This window comes from Leptosomus discolor, chromosome 6 (assembly GCF_034619465.1).
Source record: "Leptosomus discolor isolate bLepDis1 chromosome 6, bLepDis1.hap2, whole genome shotgun sequence".
Lineage (NCBI taxonomy): Eukaryota > Metazoa > Chordata > Aves > Leptosomiformes > Leptosomidae > Leptosomus > Leptosomus discolor.
This window is the reverse complement of record NC_141396.1, coordinates 14,013,291-14,031,986: the sequence shown is the minus strand read 5'-3', so window position 1 is coordinate 14,031,986 and position 18,696 is coordinate 14,013,291. Positions and strand designations below refer to the sequence as shown.

At 34.9% G+C, this 18,696-nt stretch overlaps 1 protein-coding gene across 2 annotated transcripts in view; it reads left to right on the top strand.

Moving 5' to 3' along the window:
* The window catches only part of SLK (STE20 like kinase), a 46,384-nt gene that overhangs the window by 12,091 nt on the left and 15,597 nt on the right, over window positions 1-18,696 (top strand). For both annotated transcript variants that reach the window (XM_086466469.1, XM_009950337.2), the window contains exons 2-8: window positions 9,113-9,277; window positions 11,607-11,655; window positions 12,429-12,578; window positions 15,108-15,180; window positions 15,391-15,585; window positions 16,278-16,359; window positions 17,347-17,475. In XM_086466469.1, the coding sequence (XP_086322595.1) occupies window positions 9,113-9,277; window positions 11,607-11,655; window positions 12,429-12,578; window positions 15,108-15,180; window positions 15,391-15,585; window positions 16,278-16,359; window positions 17,347-17,475 (843 nt within the window). The remainder of the gene's footprint in view (window positions 1-9,112; window positions 9,278-11,606; window positions 11,656-12,428; window positions 12,579-15,107; window positions 15,181-15,390; window positions 15,586-16,277; window positions 16,360-17,346; window positions 17,476-18,696) is intronic.

The following is an 18,696-nucleotide window of genomic DNA, read 5'->3' as shown; positions in this document are numbered from 1 at the left end:
TTCCACTACTGTGCTGAATATGAATGAAGTTTACTTACAGAACCCAAGACGCTATTTTTGTGGCACTTGAATAGCCAATTTTCAGGGAACGCCAAATGTTTATTCAGATGGCTTTCTCATCTCTGGAGATGTCATACTTGCAGCACAAAGATAGCGAGGTCATTATAAACTGTGTGAGGCAACCTTTCTAACTTGTGTGTCAGAGGATTTCAATTTGTTTTAATGAGAGTGTATGTAGCTTTAGGGTCATTACTTAAGACTCATAAGAAAACTACTGGCAAGTCACAGACTGTACAAGTGTTAAATAGCATACATCATCATTGTGAATGTTGTAATTAATAAAGTTAATTGTAGAAGTGACTTGAAAATAACTTATTTTCTTTAAAGAGAGCGAAAAACACTGGCTTAACTTGATTTCTTTTGTTGTTGCTGTCTTTGCAGTTGGTTTCTGTTAGATTGCTTTAAAGATATGTACATAAGGAAGCAATAACTTCCCTTTAGAATTCTAAATTTCCTATTCTTTTTAAAATATATTAATACTATGAAGAGAATAGGAATTGGTTTCTATAACAATTTTGCTTAAAAACCAGGGATGATCTTGCACAGCTTTTTTCTGAAAGCTGTCAAAAGCTGCTCTACTTCCTTTTTTGTTACTTCAGAAATAGGGGAAGTTTCATCTTCACAGACTAGAGCATGCATGGAGCAACAGAATATGTACTTTGATAGTTTTGTAAGAGCTCTTGCCAGTTTTAATGTGGTATTGATGTAGTTTCATTTCCCACTGTTGCAACCGTGTCTTTTTGAAAAATACTGAATCTTAAACTGCCTGTATAGTTTATATTTTTCCCTTAAAATATATGAAGTATACTTTCTTTATTGTTCATTTTAGCAGGACAAAGAATGAAATGGGGTGATAATGCTTCATTTGTTTCATTTAATCTTTTCCCTCTGGCTATTTATGGCTATTTAGCTCTGCTCTTGAAGTCATGAATATGGTTCACGTTGCAGTATCAAATTATACAGAACCTTTTCCCAAACTGCCTGTATGTTTGAGCTGGTAAGATGTATACGCTTTAAATGGCAGTTAAGTTACATCTGTTATATCCCATCATTTTCTACAATAAATTTATAAAATAAATTGTCATAGTGCAGGTCTTTAAATGCCTTTCCTCTGCTATGTGAAATGTAGAGCTTCTAATAATATTCTTTACTGGTTTTGACAGCAAGTTTTTTTTAACTTTAATGACTGTGCCACATTTCATTTCTATGATTATGTAGTTTCCTTAGTAACGTGTCAGAAGGCCTTTGTTGAAAGGTTCTTAAAAGTCCAAAGAAATTGTCATTCTTCTTTCTTTATTATTTTATTGACTTGTTCATTTCCACTTTGGAAAGACAGAATTTTCTATGCTCAAGTCAGATGCACTTTTTTTTTGTTGCTTTGTTATACACGAATAGCTGTGCTGGGTCAGCAAACAGCTGTAGCCATCTTGCATCTGATTTGGCTAAAGCTCTGGGCAGAGGAGATCCCAATTGTGTTTTGTAACCTAACTCCGAGGAACAGGGCAAGGAGAACTGTGGGTTGATCTAGCCGCTTTATTTAAAAAAAAAAAAATAAATAAAAATTCTAGGTTGATAGATGTACATCTGTGAATGTGCACTGTGTAGTCTGTAAAGTGCTAGTAAACACGATGACTTAGTGCTACATGAAGCCAAAACGCTCTGTGGTATATCTGTTTGCAGAAAACTACAGTTGGCTTTTACAAGTCCAAATGTCTCCCTGGGAAAGGATGGTAGCAGGAGTAACACTGTCTCTCTGAGCTCAAGTGAACTAAAGCATCGTTACAGATGTTAAATGACTGGAAGCAATGCTGTAACATGGAATCCTCCCAGGTGCAGAAATTGGTTTCTTAAGTCCTGTGTTCAAACAAATCACAAAATTAACAGGAGCAAGTAATAAAATTCTCAACTCTCAGCCTGGCAGTGTGGTAATTTTCTGAAAAAACAGCGGTCTGGAGGCAGCTTCAACTGTGGCTTGTTGGTTGTCTTGAAAGTAATTCTAGTGAACATCTAGAATTAGCAATTGCTGTTTGATTAAAGATTATTTCTTGATATCATTGCTTCTTGGAAGCATTATTAATTTGTCACCTGGAATAAAGGCGTCTTTATTGCTGGAAAAAAGACTTCATTTTAAGCTGTAGTGACTAAAATAAACTTCAAATTAATAAGCAGTAAGCATTATGTTTTGTTTTTTTTCTTAATGACAAGACTGGGTAAATAACTGCAGGATATCTGTAATCCAAGATGAAGATACACTGGGCTACTATTTTTAGTAAAACTTTGGGAAGTATTAGGCCAGTTTGGGGCTAACATTGTCTGGTGCTGGATAAAGTGGAGAAAACCTCTGCCAGCAACTGTTGGTGTCCTCTGCAGATGAAAGATACTGGCAAAGCAGCTTAACACTGCAGGGATAAATCTTAATTTGTCACACCTCCCCCTTCTCAAGTATAGGAGTTGATTGTAATGCAGAATTGTCTGTTATAATGCTGCTTTTGCAAGTAGTATGTACAGTTTTTATAACTGAATTTAGCAAAAAAATAGCAATCCTTTGCACTTACACCTCTGACACCACTTAGTGCTTTAGTTACAAATGTTTTCCCAATATTGTCAGCTGGTTTTCCCTGTTGCTTTTATGTGAGCTATTGCACAACAAGAGAAGGGAAAATAAGAATGTTTTATTATAAAACAAGATATTTTTGAGATTTTCTTGCCAATGTTTAGCACTTTTTTTTTTTTTTTTTTTAAGATGGGTCTGCTTGAATGAGAAGAATAATGCTGAAATCTGATATAGTCTCCTCTGTTAAGTTTCCTCTGAAGGACTTTATCAGTTATGTTACATGTATTTGCCAGTTCAGCCCTGGTACTTTTCAAATATGCACATAAATATTCTTTCTGATTTCAGTGACACAATGTATGAATCAGGGTGGGAACTCTGCTTAACTAATATATAAAATACCATAGAATTAATGCAAATACATGAAGAGAATCATGAGGTTAAACATGAAAACTATATTCCATACCGTTCCCCAAAATAACTTGTAGAATCCTCAGAAACCAACTGTGGAGGAAGCAGGAGAACCACAATAAGTACGAAGTACAAGTATAATGTTAAAGGAGTGAAGTTGTCATGGAAACCGCTCCAAAACTAGTATAGCCACAAAGGCAGCACCAGACCACAGTATCATAAAGATGTGCTTCAGCAATCTGGGTTGAACCCTGGGCTCCGCTTTGTTGGTTATTTACCTGTAGGAAATAAAGGCACTTTGATCTACACTTCTGTTTCAGTATTTTTTCCCTGGCATTAAACATTTCTTAAGTAGAAGAAATGGTATAGTAGGTAGTTATGACACATTGTGCAGGCAGGGAAGATTTTTGGCTGATCAGTTGTAGTTGAAGGGCGTATCATCTTTGGTAGATGTGATACTTTAATTATCTTTTGCACAGTTCTTTTGTGGCACTCATTTCAGCAAGTTTTAGCAGGTAGTTAACTGAAGTTAGCTGGCTTTTAATTCCTTGGATCAACCATATCTATAATTAAACAAAAAAAAATTGAAATTCTCTATAGGTTTTTTTTTTTGTTACTATTACATTTTCAAACATTGTGCAGTGAAGACTGGTGCAAAATAACATAGCTTCTTGGAAATGACTGGCTCATAATAATTTCCAGAAATCTGTGGACGTTGCCATATCCTTCATTGGCCTAACTTGTGATTTATTGTAACAACCATGGTTTAATGTTGCAGAGGTAGCTATTTGCTCTTGAATTCAAACTGGTGCTTTTAATTATACTTTTCAACATTTGATGTTAGAATTAATGTTTCCTTTTATCTGATTAAAGTAGATTTTTTTATTTTCTGAAATTCACTAATAAAGAATACCTTTCCATGATTTGACAAGAAGTTTGAACACTTAATACTGTTCGATCATGCAGGCTTTTTTTTTAGTTTCAAAATGGATAGGACAGTGTTAAATATGGTATAGTAAATTTATACAAAACAAAGTCCAGTAGGCCGTGCTACTTCTGGCAGATTTATTTGATCAGCCTGTTAAAATCTGCAGATTTTTTACCTTGGTTTTTATGTTTAAGAAAGCCTGAGATCCACCGTTTTCTGATAGCTCTGAGAAACAACTCTCGCCCTTGTGCTGCACAAGGACAGTTTTTCAGTACTGATTACTCAGACATCGTCGGACAGCATATACAAAGCTAGATCTGACAATCTCAGGTTTGCACAGAAGTGTAGCTTCTTGTGTGCAAAGCTGTCTTTTGCTGAATAGGGATGTGCCTGTTTGTCATTTTGACAGCCTTGGTGATCTGTGGTGATGACTACAGTTGTGCTGAGAAGAATGAGTCAGGAAGGAAAAGCCTCTTAATTGATTTGTTTTGCTGCCTGTGAAACAGGCAGTGTGGTTATATAACATCTCAGAAGAGATCAGGCATCAGGAAGAAAGGTGATGAACAATTTTCTATCTCATATCTCAGCTTTGTTTCCTGTTGGCTGAGCAATACATGAAGGACATACGTGACTTTTTTTGGTTGTAAATAGCGTTTAATTTTTAAAGGTGTACGTGCTGCATCGCAGGAAAGGAGCTGTGCAGTTGGGAAGGAATTGTTTGCTGGTGATAGGAAACTGAAACAGCTCCTCACAACCAAGGCTGAAACTTCATATTGGTCTTCTAAAGATGAAAGACTATGGGTTATCTCTGAGCTGTAATCCTATTACCCTGGAACAGTGGCTCTGCTCTCCCTGCTGTCCGTGGCTGGGAATATGCAAGTTCTTGGCTGAGTGCCCGGACAGTAAACCTGCCTTTTAATATTCTGCTGTCAGTCTCTTCACAAAGCTTCTGGCTCTGGAACTTGTATTTGGTTATATGATACTGTATGAAAATCCAGGATTGATAGGGAGGAGTCACTAATTTCACATACTTGCAGATCCTAGTTTTGTGTAGAATGGTTATTGTCCTTTCTTGTACTGATACGTTTTCAAATTTTTACACTTCCGTGTGTTAGATCACATTGCCATTTTATTGTAAAGGATTGAGGTTCAGAGGGATAGTGATTTGCAAGTTCTAATTTACAAGATTGTATTTATTCTATGCAAACCTCCAATCTGTCTTTCTAAAAGTACTTTATCTTAGAATTAGGACAATAAGAGTGTTTTTCTATGTGTTTTCTCCTAACGAGACTGTGCCATCCATTGCAAGAACTATATTGTAACATACAGTTTGCTATTCTTTTGTGCATACTATCTTTCTGTAAGTTAATGTTTGCTGCCTATATAAATATAATAATACATATTAAATATATAATCCAAATGGAAGTTTTGGTGGAAGGATTGCAATATTTCTGTATTATTGCGTATAATAGTTAATAATATCTATGTCATATTGCAGTAGTCAGATCTTAGGGGAATGAGTTATTCCAATTCAGTTTCCAACCATTGTGTATGAATCTTTTGAGAAGATCAAATTTTGGTAATGCAAAGAAAGCAAACCTTTCTCTCCCTTGCTTCCTTGTCTCCACATAAAGCAGGATTGAATCATAACCATTGAAGATGCCAGTTTGGATTTCTTAGCATAGGACTGAGGCTTAAATCACCTGTCATGGAAGCAGAATCAAATGTATTTAAGCAGAGCATTTGGAATAACTTGAATTGGTAGTTAAGAGCTGAAATATAAGAAGAAACTGCTGGGCTGCTGCTACAGGACATGTTTTGAAAGGGCAGAACCTCTGACTAGCATGAATGGTTGTTTGACTTTAAATGGTCGAGTACCCAAATGCAAAATGAGTATATGCAAATCAAGACTGCATTTACACAAACATTTTTGCTCCTGCTCTGACCTTTGGAGAATGTTATGTGGCAGAAGAAAGACTTCAGCCAGAAGTCTAGAAAAAACAAACGTGCCCACACAAAGCTGTAAATGCTTTTTGTCCCTCTTAATCCAAAGGGTTGGGTTTTTTCCATACAATGCAGTGCTACTTAAATCTTATGCATGAACAGTAAAATCCTTTCCTACGCAGTTCAAAAGAGCATATTTCTTACTTCTTGCTGCAAGTCACATAGATGGGGGTTTATTATAGAGTGCATTGTAGGGTGGAGACAAATAAGGTCTTATCCAAAATGAAGTTTAAAAATCATGTTTAAAATATGAAGATTTTTTTATATATATATTCAGGTGAAACTTTATGTGTATTGAAAACATTTTATCAGTCCTCAGAAATACCCAGTGGAAATATGCTGTTTCTAAAGCTTTTTTCTTTTAAGAACTGGAAAAAAAGTCTGGATCTAGACCTACAAAATTTTACTATCTCCAGTTAGAACAAAGTGAACATTTGTTTTGTTTATAATTGTTAAGATGCTCATAAAGATAATCGTACTGTCTCTATAATCACTTCTGGTTTTTAATGAGTTTTTTTAATAGAGCTACCACAAGGAGGAAATAAAAGAAACTTAATCAAAGCAGTTTTCTAGTTACTTCAAGCAAAAGGATCTGGGAAAAATCAAAATACAAAGTACTCTGTCAATAGAAAAAAGCAATATATGCTATAAATGCAGCAAACTCCCCAGCATGTAGTCATGCATACTAATTTACCAATGCCTCTCTCTTTCTCTCTCAAAGGTGAAACTGAATCTGAAAACAGTAACATCTGTTATTGTCACCTGATGTAGAAGTTTAAAATAGTTTTTTTTTTTGACCAAAATATTATTACCATTATATAGTTTACATGCAAATTTGTGTAAAAATTATTTTTAAATTTTTTTCTTTTTTCTTTTGATGCTTGTTAAGTATACTTAAATATCCTTGTGAGGTACAGTGGAGAGTGTGTGGCAATGCATGTTTCAAAAAAAATAAGTTTACAGTTAATATTTGAATTCTTTAGAAAGGTGCTTTAGCAACCATTTTTCTGCACGTAAAGTTATCAAGTCTTAATTTTGTTATGGATTCAGACATCTGTTTCCACCTTTCATGTTTAATTTACAGTGCAGCTCTAGAATAGGAAGGTTGGTCTTCCATTCTTGCTATAAAGCATGAAACCAAAACAAATGATGTTTGTGTTATTAAGCAGACCTTATTATTACAATGTGTGTTGGAAAACTTCTTAGTAGTTTGTTTTTGAATAATGTTACACAGATCCCTTATCTTTGTTGTTAAAAATAAAATTGGGAGGGCAAATACTGAAGTTGGGAAGATCGGTTGTTTTTTGTTTTGGAAATAATATTGAGATAAAAATAAATATTACAGAAAACCTTTACCTTCAACATAAGATGAATCAGCTAGGATTATGCTTATAAGTGTGTTTTGTTGTTAGTGTTTTACTCAATGTTACCAGAAACCATAAATGGTTATTTTTAAATCTTTTGTTCTCTTTTACCACATTAAGACAATTATTTATGGTTGTGAAAGTAATAATATTTAGACTTTGGAAATCATTCTTGAGAATTCTTACTTGCTGTCCGATATCAGTGTTTCTGTGATACTGGTATAACAAGATTAGGTGACAACAGTCAGGTTTTGGGATTCTTGCTGTGTCCTGTCCTGGATTCGTCTCAACTAGGTTTGGGGCCAAAGTGCCCCATGTGCCAGTCACACCAGCAGAGACAGAGGATGAACTACCTTGTGACGCTTCACATCAGGAGTCAAAATTGCTCCTGCACATTCTTGTCTTTTGCTGCTTTGGGGAGAGCCAACATCCCTACTTCTCATTTAATTTCATTTGAATGTCAAAAAGTAGGTGGAGTGAATCTAGGCCTTTTCTTCATGGTCTCTAGGTATAATTCGTGAAGTAGACTTTCAGTCCTACAACTTCATTTATTCAGAGGCAAAAGGTAACCACTGGAAATGTCTCGACAAATTAGTGTTTTTATGATGGCTTGAGAAAATATACCTTCTTGTGTACAGTTTACTAAATTCCAGGTTAGAGTACTCCTTCAAATGTAACTTGCAAGAGAATTATTAGAAAGTGTGTATGATTTTTTTGTGCATGTACACACACACATGTATATAGGCTGTGTGTTTAATAGTTGCTTCATCTCCCACATTCTAAAAACAATATAAAAATCTCACCTTGCCTAGTTGTGCTGGATTAGTTTCTCAGCAATATTCTGTGAATAAGTATTTACAGCAGCTGGTTTCTGAAATTTTTTGCTATTTGAATAAGTCACCCTAATTGTTCGTAATTTCTTATGTTTAAAAAAGGCAAAGAATATTTAAATACATAGCAGAAATGCTTTTTTTTGGGGTGGGGGTGGGTTTGTACCCAAGATCTTTTTTTCCTTTTGGTTTTCAAGTCAAAATCGTAATTATTCTTTAGTCGACCTTAGCACTGCAGCAGTTCTGGCTCCCTACTCTTAAGGCGGGGAGTAATGAAGTAGAGGCTGGCAGCGTTTTCTGTGGCCGACTTCAGTGAGTAGCTGTCTGTGGAAGTCCTCTTGGGCTTCTGAAGCAAAGAGAGTAAAATGCCCAGACAAATTTAATGATGGCTTGGCAGCTTTTTCACAGGGGAGCTTGAATGCAACCCCTGGCTGAAGAAGAGTGTGACCTGCTGTTCCTAGTGGAGGATCTGGGATCTGGGTGGCTTTGTGAACAGCTGTGCTGCCCCAGCGTGGGGAGTGTCAGAAGGGCAAGAGCTGCAGTGGAAATGAGAGGGTGGAAGCTACTTCATAGTCCTGCCGAGTGTTAATAGATGGTGTTCTTCATCTTAGGAGCACAAAGTAGTAACGACCCGAAGCAATTGACTGCACGATGGTTTAAAGAATGTGATGAGGATTAAATGTGCTTATATTCCTGTCAGTCGTTGTTTCTTGACCTTGAGAAATGTTATTAAACCCTTTTTTTTTTGGTACATTTTATCTAGTCTTTAGTTGCTTCTTTACGAAAAGAGAACACTTGCATTCTAAAGGTAGGAAAATAGTACAGAACTGTCAAGAGAAGGTTTTTAGTTGGGTTTTTTGTTGATTTGGTTTTTGGTTTTTTTGGTTTGTTTTTTTTTTTCGGCTGGTGACAGTTGTCTGGTGAAATTCACATATATGTGTTTGCTGTGACTTTTCTTTTATAGGCTCAGAACAAAGAAACAAAAGTACTGGCTGCTGCAAAGGTGATTGATACTAAATCAGAAGAAGAACTTGAAGATTACATGGTTGAGATTGATATTTTAGCATCTTGTGATCATCCTAATATTGTTAAGCTCCTAGATGCTTTCTACTATGAAAACAATCTATGGGTGCGTATGTTTTTCTTCTCTAAATGCTTTTACTTATTTCAAAACGTTATTGAAATGACTTTTTTTTTTTTAATTTTATTAAAAGATCATTTGTCGATCATGTTTCTTCTGGGTTGCCAGTGTTGGGATTCAGTTTCAAAACTAATTTGTAAATTCTGAGTATGACATTTAGGAAATTGTTGCTGTAAAATTGAGCCACACTGAGTTGTTTGGTCAGGAGTTTGAATCTAGAGTTTGGAAATCAACAGTTCATTTTGGTGTACGGAGAGTTCTTGGTGCTTATTTGTAGCAGGACTCAGATTTTAATTGCATTAGCACAATTTAGAGCGAGATTCAGAATCTGGAGCTGAAGAATACATAATGTGCTGAAAAGGTCAGCCTGTGAAGTATGTAATTTAGATACAAGTGAATTCATTACTACTTCCAGGAAGGACCGTTTTACCAGGACTTGAACCATAATTAATTTACTTAAAACCTACATATTTATACATGGAAATAAAGTGGGCTATAAGGATATATGACTGCACGTCACTCTTGTGCTATGTCCTGTGCACTGAATAGCTTTAGCTATGAAAATACAAATTTTTTTTTAGATAATCCAGTGCAATATTTATAAGCGCTTTTGGAATTGTACCAAGAATACATGTTGGGTTTTTTTTTAAAAAGTTTGTAATTTAAAAAGAAAACTAATACAATTAAATTTCCTTAGGATCTTACAAATATGCTTTATCCTTTAAGTGTGAAAGCAATGGAAGTGTAATACCATGTTTCCTGATGTAGATTTATTTTGGTAAGCTTTGTGAAAATTTTGTGTGATCTGAATGCAGAGTAAAATGATATTGTATAAAACAGTGGAATAGTGAGAAAATTTCTGTGCGTAAAGGTCAGGATGAAGGCAAGTATGCATAGAGGCAGAATATGAAACTGAGTAGAATAAAGGTAGAAGAAGAGTAAGTAGTTTGAAAATAAAATTATATATATATAGTTACAGTGAAATGCAGAGGCATGAGAGCAACAAAGGGAATGATGTGGTAAGTAAATAGACTTTAGTGGAGGAAAAAAAGAAAAGAATGATAGTTGGGCATAAAGTATACGTTTGCTTTCCAGTTTTAGAAACACAATTTCTCTACCAAAGAGACCTTTGTCAGATTGTCAGATCAAACAGCAAATTTTAGAGAAAGAAATTCTTTATTTACAGTTTCTCACACTTAACTTACTTGACAGTAGGTATGTAGAAGCATGTAAATGGAATAATGGTTTAAAGGATTTACAAAGAGTTGTGTTATATAATACATTTGTTGGTACCATTGTTAATAGCAATTTGAAGTAATAGGTAACACAAGCAGTGTGTATATGTGTGTTACGGTATAATGTATAATTTGAAGTTTCCTCTTTTCTGGGCAATTATACTCTGAGTTTAAAATAACTCTAAAGGAAAAATATCAAGATCTTATTTCCCAGAATATTGACTGTTAGGATTCTAGCAAGAAATACTCGTTAGCTGTCAGACAGAAAATTAGAATTTAATGTTTAAAGTTCAGATTAAAGAAGAAAAAACACATAAGGAAGAGTGGGGTGTCAATCTTGGATGACATTTCCTCTTTCTTGCTGTTCTTACTCCTTTTGTCTACCCTATTTCTCCTTTGTGTGTGTTCTTTCTGTCCTACATGTCAACATGGTTTGTGTTCCAAAATAGTTGCAGTTTATTGTTGTTTCAAAAGGAAACTGAGAACTGGAGACAGAGTTGTTCTAATATTATTAGATTCTGGCATAAAAGCCTTGATGTGTTGTAGGCATCGGTGAAAATGGAGGAAAATTAATGTAAACATCTGAATTTAGTAATGTTCTGTAACTTTTAAGAGTGTATTTCCATATTTTCATCTCATCTGAAAAAATATAGGGAGATAACTTCTGCTACTGGAAAATCATATAGCTCTTATACTTGAACTTTTCAGTCAGAGAGATTATAGTAGAGGAGTACAGTTTAATAATAAAGAAATGCGTTTGCAGGAATTATGTAAATCACGTTACAAGTCAGATTCAAGCTGACTGTTTTATTCTGTTTTGTAAGTTTTATTATACAACTTTATATTTGGATTAAAACTTGCGTCTGAGGATCTCCAGGTGTTTTTCAAATAATTTGCTTGAGCAGCATAGCCTTACTTTTAGCTGGGTAACAGTACCGATATTTTTCAGAGGTCAATGAAATAATTTGTCAAGGCCAAATAGTGTGAAACCCTGGTCTCCCAGTAATGCTCCCTTTAATCAATGGTTCAGTTCAACGGAACTATTTAACTTGTAATTTGTGTATTCTTTTGTTTATATACAGATCCTGATCGAATTTTGTGCAGGTGGAGCAGTAGATGCAGTAATGTTGGGTAAATAAGTTGTTTCAAATAATAAACTTAATAACATCTTAAAATGATAATATATATTGTAAGACTTATTTCACACGTATATTGTTTTGAAATGCAAATATTTATGTAATTGGTGTGCTGTATGTGTTGAATGTCAGGGTTTTAAAATTAGCATTTACACCTCTATCGACATTATAACTTCTCAAGTTAGATTAATTTTTTCTCATTTTGGAAGTGTTTATTTACTTTTCAAAACACGTTTTTGTCTTGATCCTTTAAGTGAATGTGATGAGTTGTTCTCATATGCTTATGGAGCTCTGTTGTGTAAAGTAATCTATATGAGCCCTTTTCAGGATCTCATTCTTCCCTTTCCCCTGCCATCTTCCAAATCGCATTGTGGTAATTTTTCGTATTGCATCAACCTTAAAGTTAGATTTTTCTGTACTTATTCCTCAAATTAGGTGAGTGCTAATACCAGTAAGTAAAGGATCTAGTCTTTAACATTTCTGTGTTAAAAAAGAAAAGAACACAAAAGAACTATCTATAGACTATATAGCTTTTCCGCAGTTCAGCTAGGTAGGTGTACATAGTTCATAATGAGGAGGGGTTTGGGTACAAGGGGTGAAATTTTTACTGAAAGGAGCAAATATTTTAAGATAGAAGGTTTTCTGACATATGGTGTTCAGAATCTGTCACATCAGTGAATTTTCACATATACTTCTGTACTGATTGCTATGAACACATAACATAAAATGCAAAAATGTTGTGTTTATTTCTGTCTCTTTCTCTTGTAGAGCTTGAAAGGCCATTAACAGAGCCACAGATCAAAGTGGTGTGCAGGCAGACACTGGAAGCATTGAACTACTTGCATGAGAATAAGATCATCCACAGAGATCTAAAAGCTGGCAATATTCTTTTCACATTAGAAGGGGACATTAAACTAGGTAAGCATGTTGCATATAAAAGTCTTTCCCAGAACTTTGTGTGCTCTTATAATTGTATTTTCCTTAGACTATAGTTTGGCAGAGTTCTGTATTTGTCTATTTAAATATCACTCTAACAATGAGAGTTTTCCAGTGCAAGTGATTTGCTATTATAAAGCAAGGAAAAAAGCTAAAGGGGGGAAAAAAAAAAAAGCTTGAGTAAATGTCTTAACCGTACTTGGCATATCTTTCAGACTTCCGGATCAGCAGGGGTAGGAGTCATATCGATATCTGTACCAAGGTGCCTAAAGTCAGACACAGGTCCCACTCTTTGTATCATGTTCTTAATTATATTTATCTTCACTATGGTAACATCAGAACTTCCCTTTGAAGTTGTTAGTTTAGAACATGAACATCCTTCGCTATAACCAAACCCAGTACCAAGTACTGTTGTCTCTTCCATTATTGAGAAGAGAGAGAAGCAATAATCTTAATTATTCAACTTAGTTTTTCCATGCCTTTTTTAATTGTTCGTTAAGCTGAAATGAAGATACAACAGTCTGGAAAAAAATTAATACAAGCTTACTATTGTTGATTCCAATTTTTTTTTATCTGAATTTAAGCAGTCATCCACGTTTTTGCTCTGATGTGGTAGGGAATCCATGAGGATTCCTCCACGAGGGACTCACAAAGGACTACTGGTGGTGAATTGCTAAGGAAAAGACAGGAATTGTCTGGATCCACTTTGTTGTAGTTCCATGACATAACAGCTTGCGTTCGGTTTCAAAAACTTCTCTCTACGTGATGTGTGTGGTTAGTTGTATTTCTTTGGATGCAAGTTACACAGAGGATAAAGGTAAGGAGAATCAGAAGATCACCGCAGTGAACTGGGGCTCTAAATTCCCACCCTTGCTACAGATGTTCCTTTTAAATGTAAGCAAGACGTGTCCAAATTCACAAATACATCTACTAGCTGACTCACATTGATCGCACTGTCGCTGCAAGGTATAGTGCATCATCTCTGTTTTAAAGTTGAGAATATTTTAAGAACCTGCTTTGCTATGTTGATCAGTTAAAAGTATCTGTGCTTTTTGCATGGATTCTCTTGCACAAGATTATTACTTGTACATGTAATACTTGCATGTGCCTTTCTCTTCATCCACAAAGTATGGGTAACTTTACTGTTTTGGCTGTTCTTAGAAGCCCAACGATTTAGTGATGGACTCAGTCTCATAGGCCTTATTTGTAAATGTAATAGAACCACTATCTTCGTGTCTTAGTCCTACCGTAAAAGAAATCACAGATCACAGTAAGAGTCTCATGTCAAAGAGAGAAACATTTGTTTCTGTTCATTTGATTTGCCTCACGTGACCTGGTTCCTCCTCATACAGACTGGAACTACTTTAGGATTTTGCCAAGCTTAGCGGATACACAGCACTGTGAAGGCTGTCAAGATACTACTTTACAGTTTGGACAACAGGGGGATCTCTTCCACACATATATTTAGTGATGTATTCAGGTTTGCTAATTAAGATTTCTAAAAAAATATCTTAGAATTTTGAAAAGTGTACAGCATCCCTTGAAAGAACATTTTACTCCTTTTAAACTATTTGTATTTTCATTCTGGTACACACAAAAATGGGCAATTCCTTGTTTTACAAGTATGTGAACGGCAAATTTCCTTCATTGCATTTTATTTGTATAAGGATTTACGTTTTATTATTTCAGTATCTGCAGTCCCTCAAGAGTTCAGATTTTGCATTTGAACAATTAGCTCTTAGTCCTTTTTTTTTTTTTTTTTTTCCCCAGAGCAAAATTGGGCTTCTCAAGTGTTGAGCCCATCAAGATTAAAGACAGCAACATATGGCTATTTGGTCCCTTTGCTCTAATCTCTAGATCTTCATTAAGAAAGTTACAACTATAATAAGCATATAACACTTTTTTAAGTGTCATCTTTTTTTTCTAAGTGAGAAATGTAGTGCTTTATAGGCAAGTAATATTAGTTGCAAAGATAAAGTTGATTTTTGGTTGGATGTTACATCAAAGGTGCATATGCAAGCTTTCATATATTTAATATAAAGTGAAAAGTCACGTGGAAAGAAACCCATAAGATAAAGGGAAAATGTAGCTTTATGAGAATTTGAATCCTGAAATTGAAAATTGTATGAATTGTTGAATTAATGAGAACTAATGCCATGTCTGAGGAGTAGTCTTCATAGTCTAAAGAAATTATTTTCTAATTAAAATAATTTAACCCACTTATTCCTGCAGTGAATGCATGCATCGTTCTTGTCCCATACAGCTTAACAATAGCATTATTTTTTGTTTTAGCAATGGAGAGTGACATTTATTCAATATATTTTATTAGAAATGCTATAGATCCTTGGCACTCAGGTATCAAAACACAAATATTTTTATCTCACTTTGAAGTTTTAATACTGCAGAATGTTTGCTCTGAAGCATACAGCATTTTAAAAGGTAGTTGTAAAATATAAAAATATAATATGTTTTCCACCACCCAGTTAATAGCATTTTACTGTTTGCTTTAAGCGGATTTTGGAGTATCAGCTAAAAACACAAGAACAATACAAAGAAGAGATTCTTTTATTGGTACACCATATTGGTAAGTGCACTGCTTTGCTCACTTTTTAGTATGAACTAGTATCTTAGTATTACGTTTTGTTGTTAATATTACAAGCTTGATACAATATCGTGTAAATATATTGTAGAGTGTGCTTCCTAAAATGCTTCAGTGATTTTATCTGCTCAGAACTTTTTTCAGAACAGATAAGAGTGCACTTTCTAATCTGATTCTTCATTATTCTCTTTGCAGGATGGCTCCAGAAGTAGTGATGTGCGAGACCTCTAAAGACAGGCCTTATGATTACAAGGCTGATATTTGGTCTCTTGGCATTACTTTAATAGAAATGGCTCAAATAGAGCCACCTCATCATGAGTTAAATCCAATGCGAGTGCTTCTGAAAATAGCAAAATCTGATCCGCCTACATTAGCACAGCCTTCAAAATGGTTAGTGTTTTATTTACAACTTTCCTACCCCAATTTGTGGATTTTTGAGTGCGAGGCATGCCAAGTTGTATGTTTGCCAAACTTCCATTCATGGGCGTAGACCTGATGAACTTCATGGGTCTAGTTTTATGCATAAAGTCGGGTACCTATTCTGTGTATGTTTGTTTCTATGTGCATACATACACATGTATATCTCCTTATACAATTGGGACTATGGTCTTTTTGTCATAGTTCTGCATAGAAGCGTTTATACAGAAATATTTTGCAGATTTTGCAATTAAATGTATGCAAAGTAGCTTTTTACAAATGAAGTAAAAGACCTGAAGACCATCTGAAAAAGAAAATTGGATGAAAGGAGACTGAAGTCTTTTTATACCAAGAAAACATTTTAAAAAGCCATTATCTGTTTGGTCATTTTAATATTTTTATGTGATTCAGTTAGTGCTGTAGCAGATGTGGTGTACTATAAACCCAGAGCCAAAAGTAAACTGTTCTATTAACGGACAACCATTTTAAAGATTGTATTTGTGCCACATTGGTCTTTGCATTCCTGTATTATCTTTGTGTTTTCCTAAATCAGTAGAAGAACCTGGAGTTGCAGTGTAGATGCATGTGAAAGCAAAAGAGTATTTCACTATACATTGGTCTGGTGTCAAGATAGAAGAACCACTACCTGTTTGCTTTTTGTGTAGGTCATCAGATTTTAAAGATTTTCTGAAGAAATGTTTGGAAAAGAATGTAGATGCAAGGTGGAGCGCAACTCAACTTCTACAGGTAGGAGGAGTTAGTTGTTTAGAACTATTGTTTAAAGGCAAGCATATTTTGTATTTTTTAAAAGCAGAGCAGTATTATAGTAACTAAATAATTTCAAATTAAGTGTTTGTATGCAATATGTTTTTAACGTTGTTGCTTTGATCCTTATTTGGTAAAATCTGGTTAAATGATACCAAGTGCAGATCAAATTATTTGTTTACATTTTTTGATGTAATGTAACTAATTACTTTGCATAAGTATTTATACTTCCTTAATTATAATGGATGAAGGAGATATTTACATAAGTAGGCAATTGCTGACAGGTGTTTTAAAAGCTTTAGTGCTCAGCCTTCCTCTATAATGCTGTCACTGCGGAATAGCCAAACAGGAGTAGATGGGACTGGGTACATTTGATTCTGTTTAACGTCAGCACGCATTTACTTTATCCAGAATACATCCGGCATATGTTGAATAGATTTAAGTAGCAGGGCCAAGCGGAGAAAGAAGATTCAGACAGTAGGAGAACAGGTAGCTGTTTCCTCTTGAAGAAAAATGTAGAGTTCTATGTTCTTGTCAGGAAAAATTGTTCTAAAGACAAAGCAGATTTATTCTAGAAAAAACATTTCTAGAGAGAGCTTATCAGAAAATAATTTAACGGTGGAACTGAAAAGAAATGAAAGTAATTTCCAGGAAAAGTAACCTTTTAAAAAATCTTTCTACTTCTATTCTTTGGATTGTGAAGCAGGTCAGTATAAATGAATTATTTGTATTTTTAGCAAGTTTGTTATACTGTTTACACAGTATTTTTGAATACAGATGTTTTGATTTTAAAATTTCTGCACAAAAAATATATTAGGACAGTTATGATTAATATTAACTGTGAATCTTCAAGTTTGAGAGAACCAAAGTAACATTCCTCTGAAGTTGTATTTCTTTCAAGTTGTGATTTTCCCACTGTGTACCATTAAGTCAGCACTCAATGTTGTGCTTATTTTTTATTTTCACAAGCATCCATTTGTTACTGTTACTTCCAATAAACCAATAAGGGAATTGATTGCAGAAGCTAAGGCTGAAGTTACAGAAGAAGTTGAAGATGGTAAAGATGAGGATGAAGAAGAAGAAACAGAAAATTCTCTGGTCAGTTTAAAATTTACTCTTTAAAATATGCAACTAGTTTCAATCACCAGTTCCCTATGGAGAACTCAGTTTCTGATGTACTGCCCAACTTCTGCATCAAGTCTTCTAAAAATAACATAAACCTACTCTAACCATATTACAAAATAAGTAGTTGGCATTTTCAAAATTAGCATGTTCTTGAACTCCTTAAGAACTAATCACAAAGAATATTATCTTTTACATGTTTATGTAGGTCAGAATTTTAAAAATTAGATACTGATTTTTATGTAAATGGTTTTAAGTCAAAATGACTAGATGAATGAGTGAATGTATATTTGTCTTCCTTAAGATGATTAAAACATTAATGAATGTATGTGACCATTATGCTATAAACTAAGTTTGTGATTTTGCAGCATGGCTGTCAAAGAAAAAACCAAAAAACCCCATATTTTACCAAGACAGGATTGCATTTATGAGTGTATTTCTAAAGATGCTTAAGAATCTTACAGCGCAAATTCAGTTCCTCAAAGGGCAAAGCCATGAAGTTCAGCGATATGGTAGTTAGTTGGAGAGTATACAGGTAGGGCGCTTTCTGACTTAAGCACTATAAACATGGACAGTGACCAGTACCACCAGTAGCTGCCATTACCAGCAGTAGTAAAGAAGTCAAATGCATGTGCACAAGAAGCGTGCTTCAATTTCCTCCTCGCCCCTCACCATACTAGTCACTTCCCCTGGTCTTCATGCCACTTTCCCTGTTCACCCCAGCAGATCCCCAAGCATGCATTCCCACCAACTTCCTCCAGGACTTACTCTATCTCCTAAGGCATCACCACCACCTTCTTCCACTGATGAGCTGCTAAGCCATCAGTCCCCAGGAGGGCTGGAGTGAAGTCCACCCTGTGACTCAATTAAGGATCTCAACACAAGCAGCAGTTTAGGAAACTGTGTGGTAGATGCATTTACATTATTTGCTTGTGGTAGTTTTAAAAATTGCTTGGGGATCAATACTAAGCTCCTAGAACCATTACGTGAAGAAATCTTTTAAATGAGCTTTTGACTTAAAAGGAGTTGTTTTCTGTGTGCTTAGGAATCCTTAGGGTAGGAAAAGTGCGATCGAACCCATGCTTGTTGAATAGCTAACCTAGTGTGTTCCCAGCGGCAAATCAGAAGGCTGATCTGCAAATTACAGGGTTCCAACAGTAAATATAGACAGAGAGATACCACAATCACTTTGAAGAG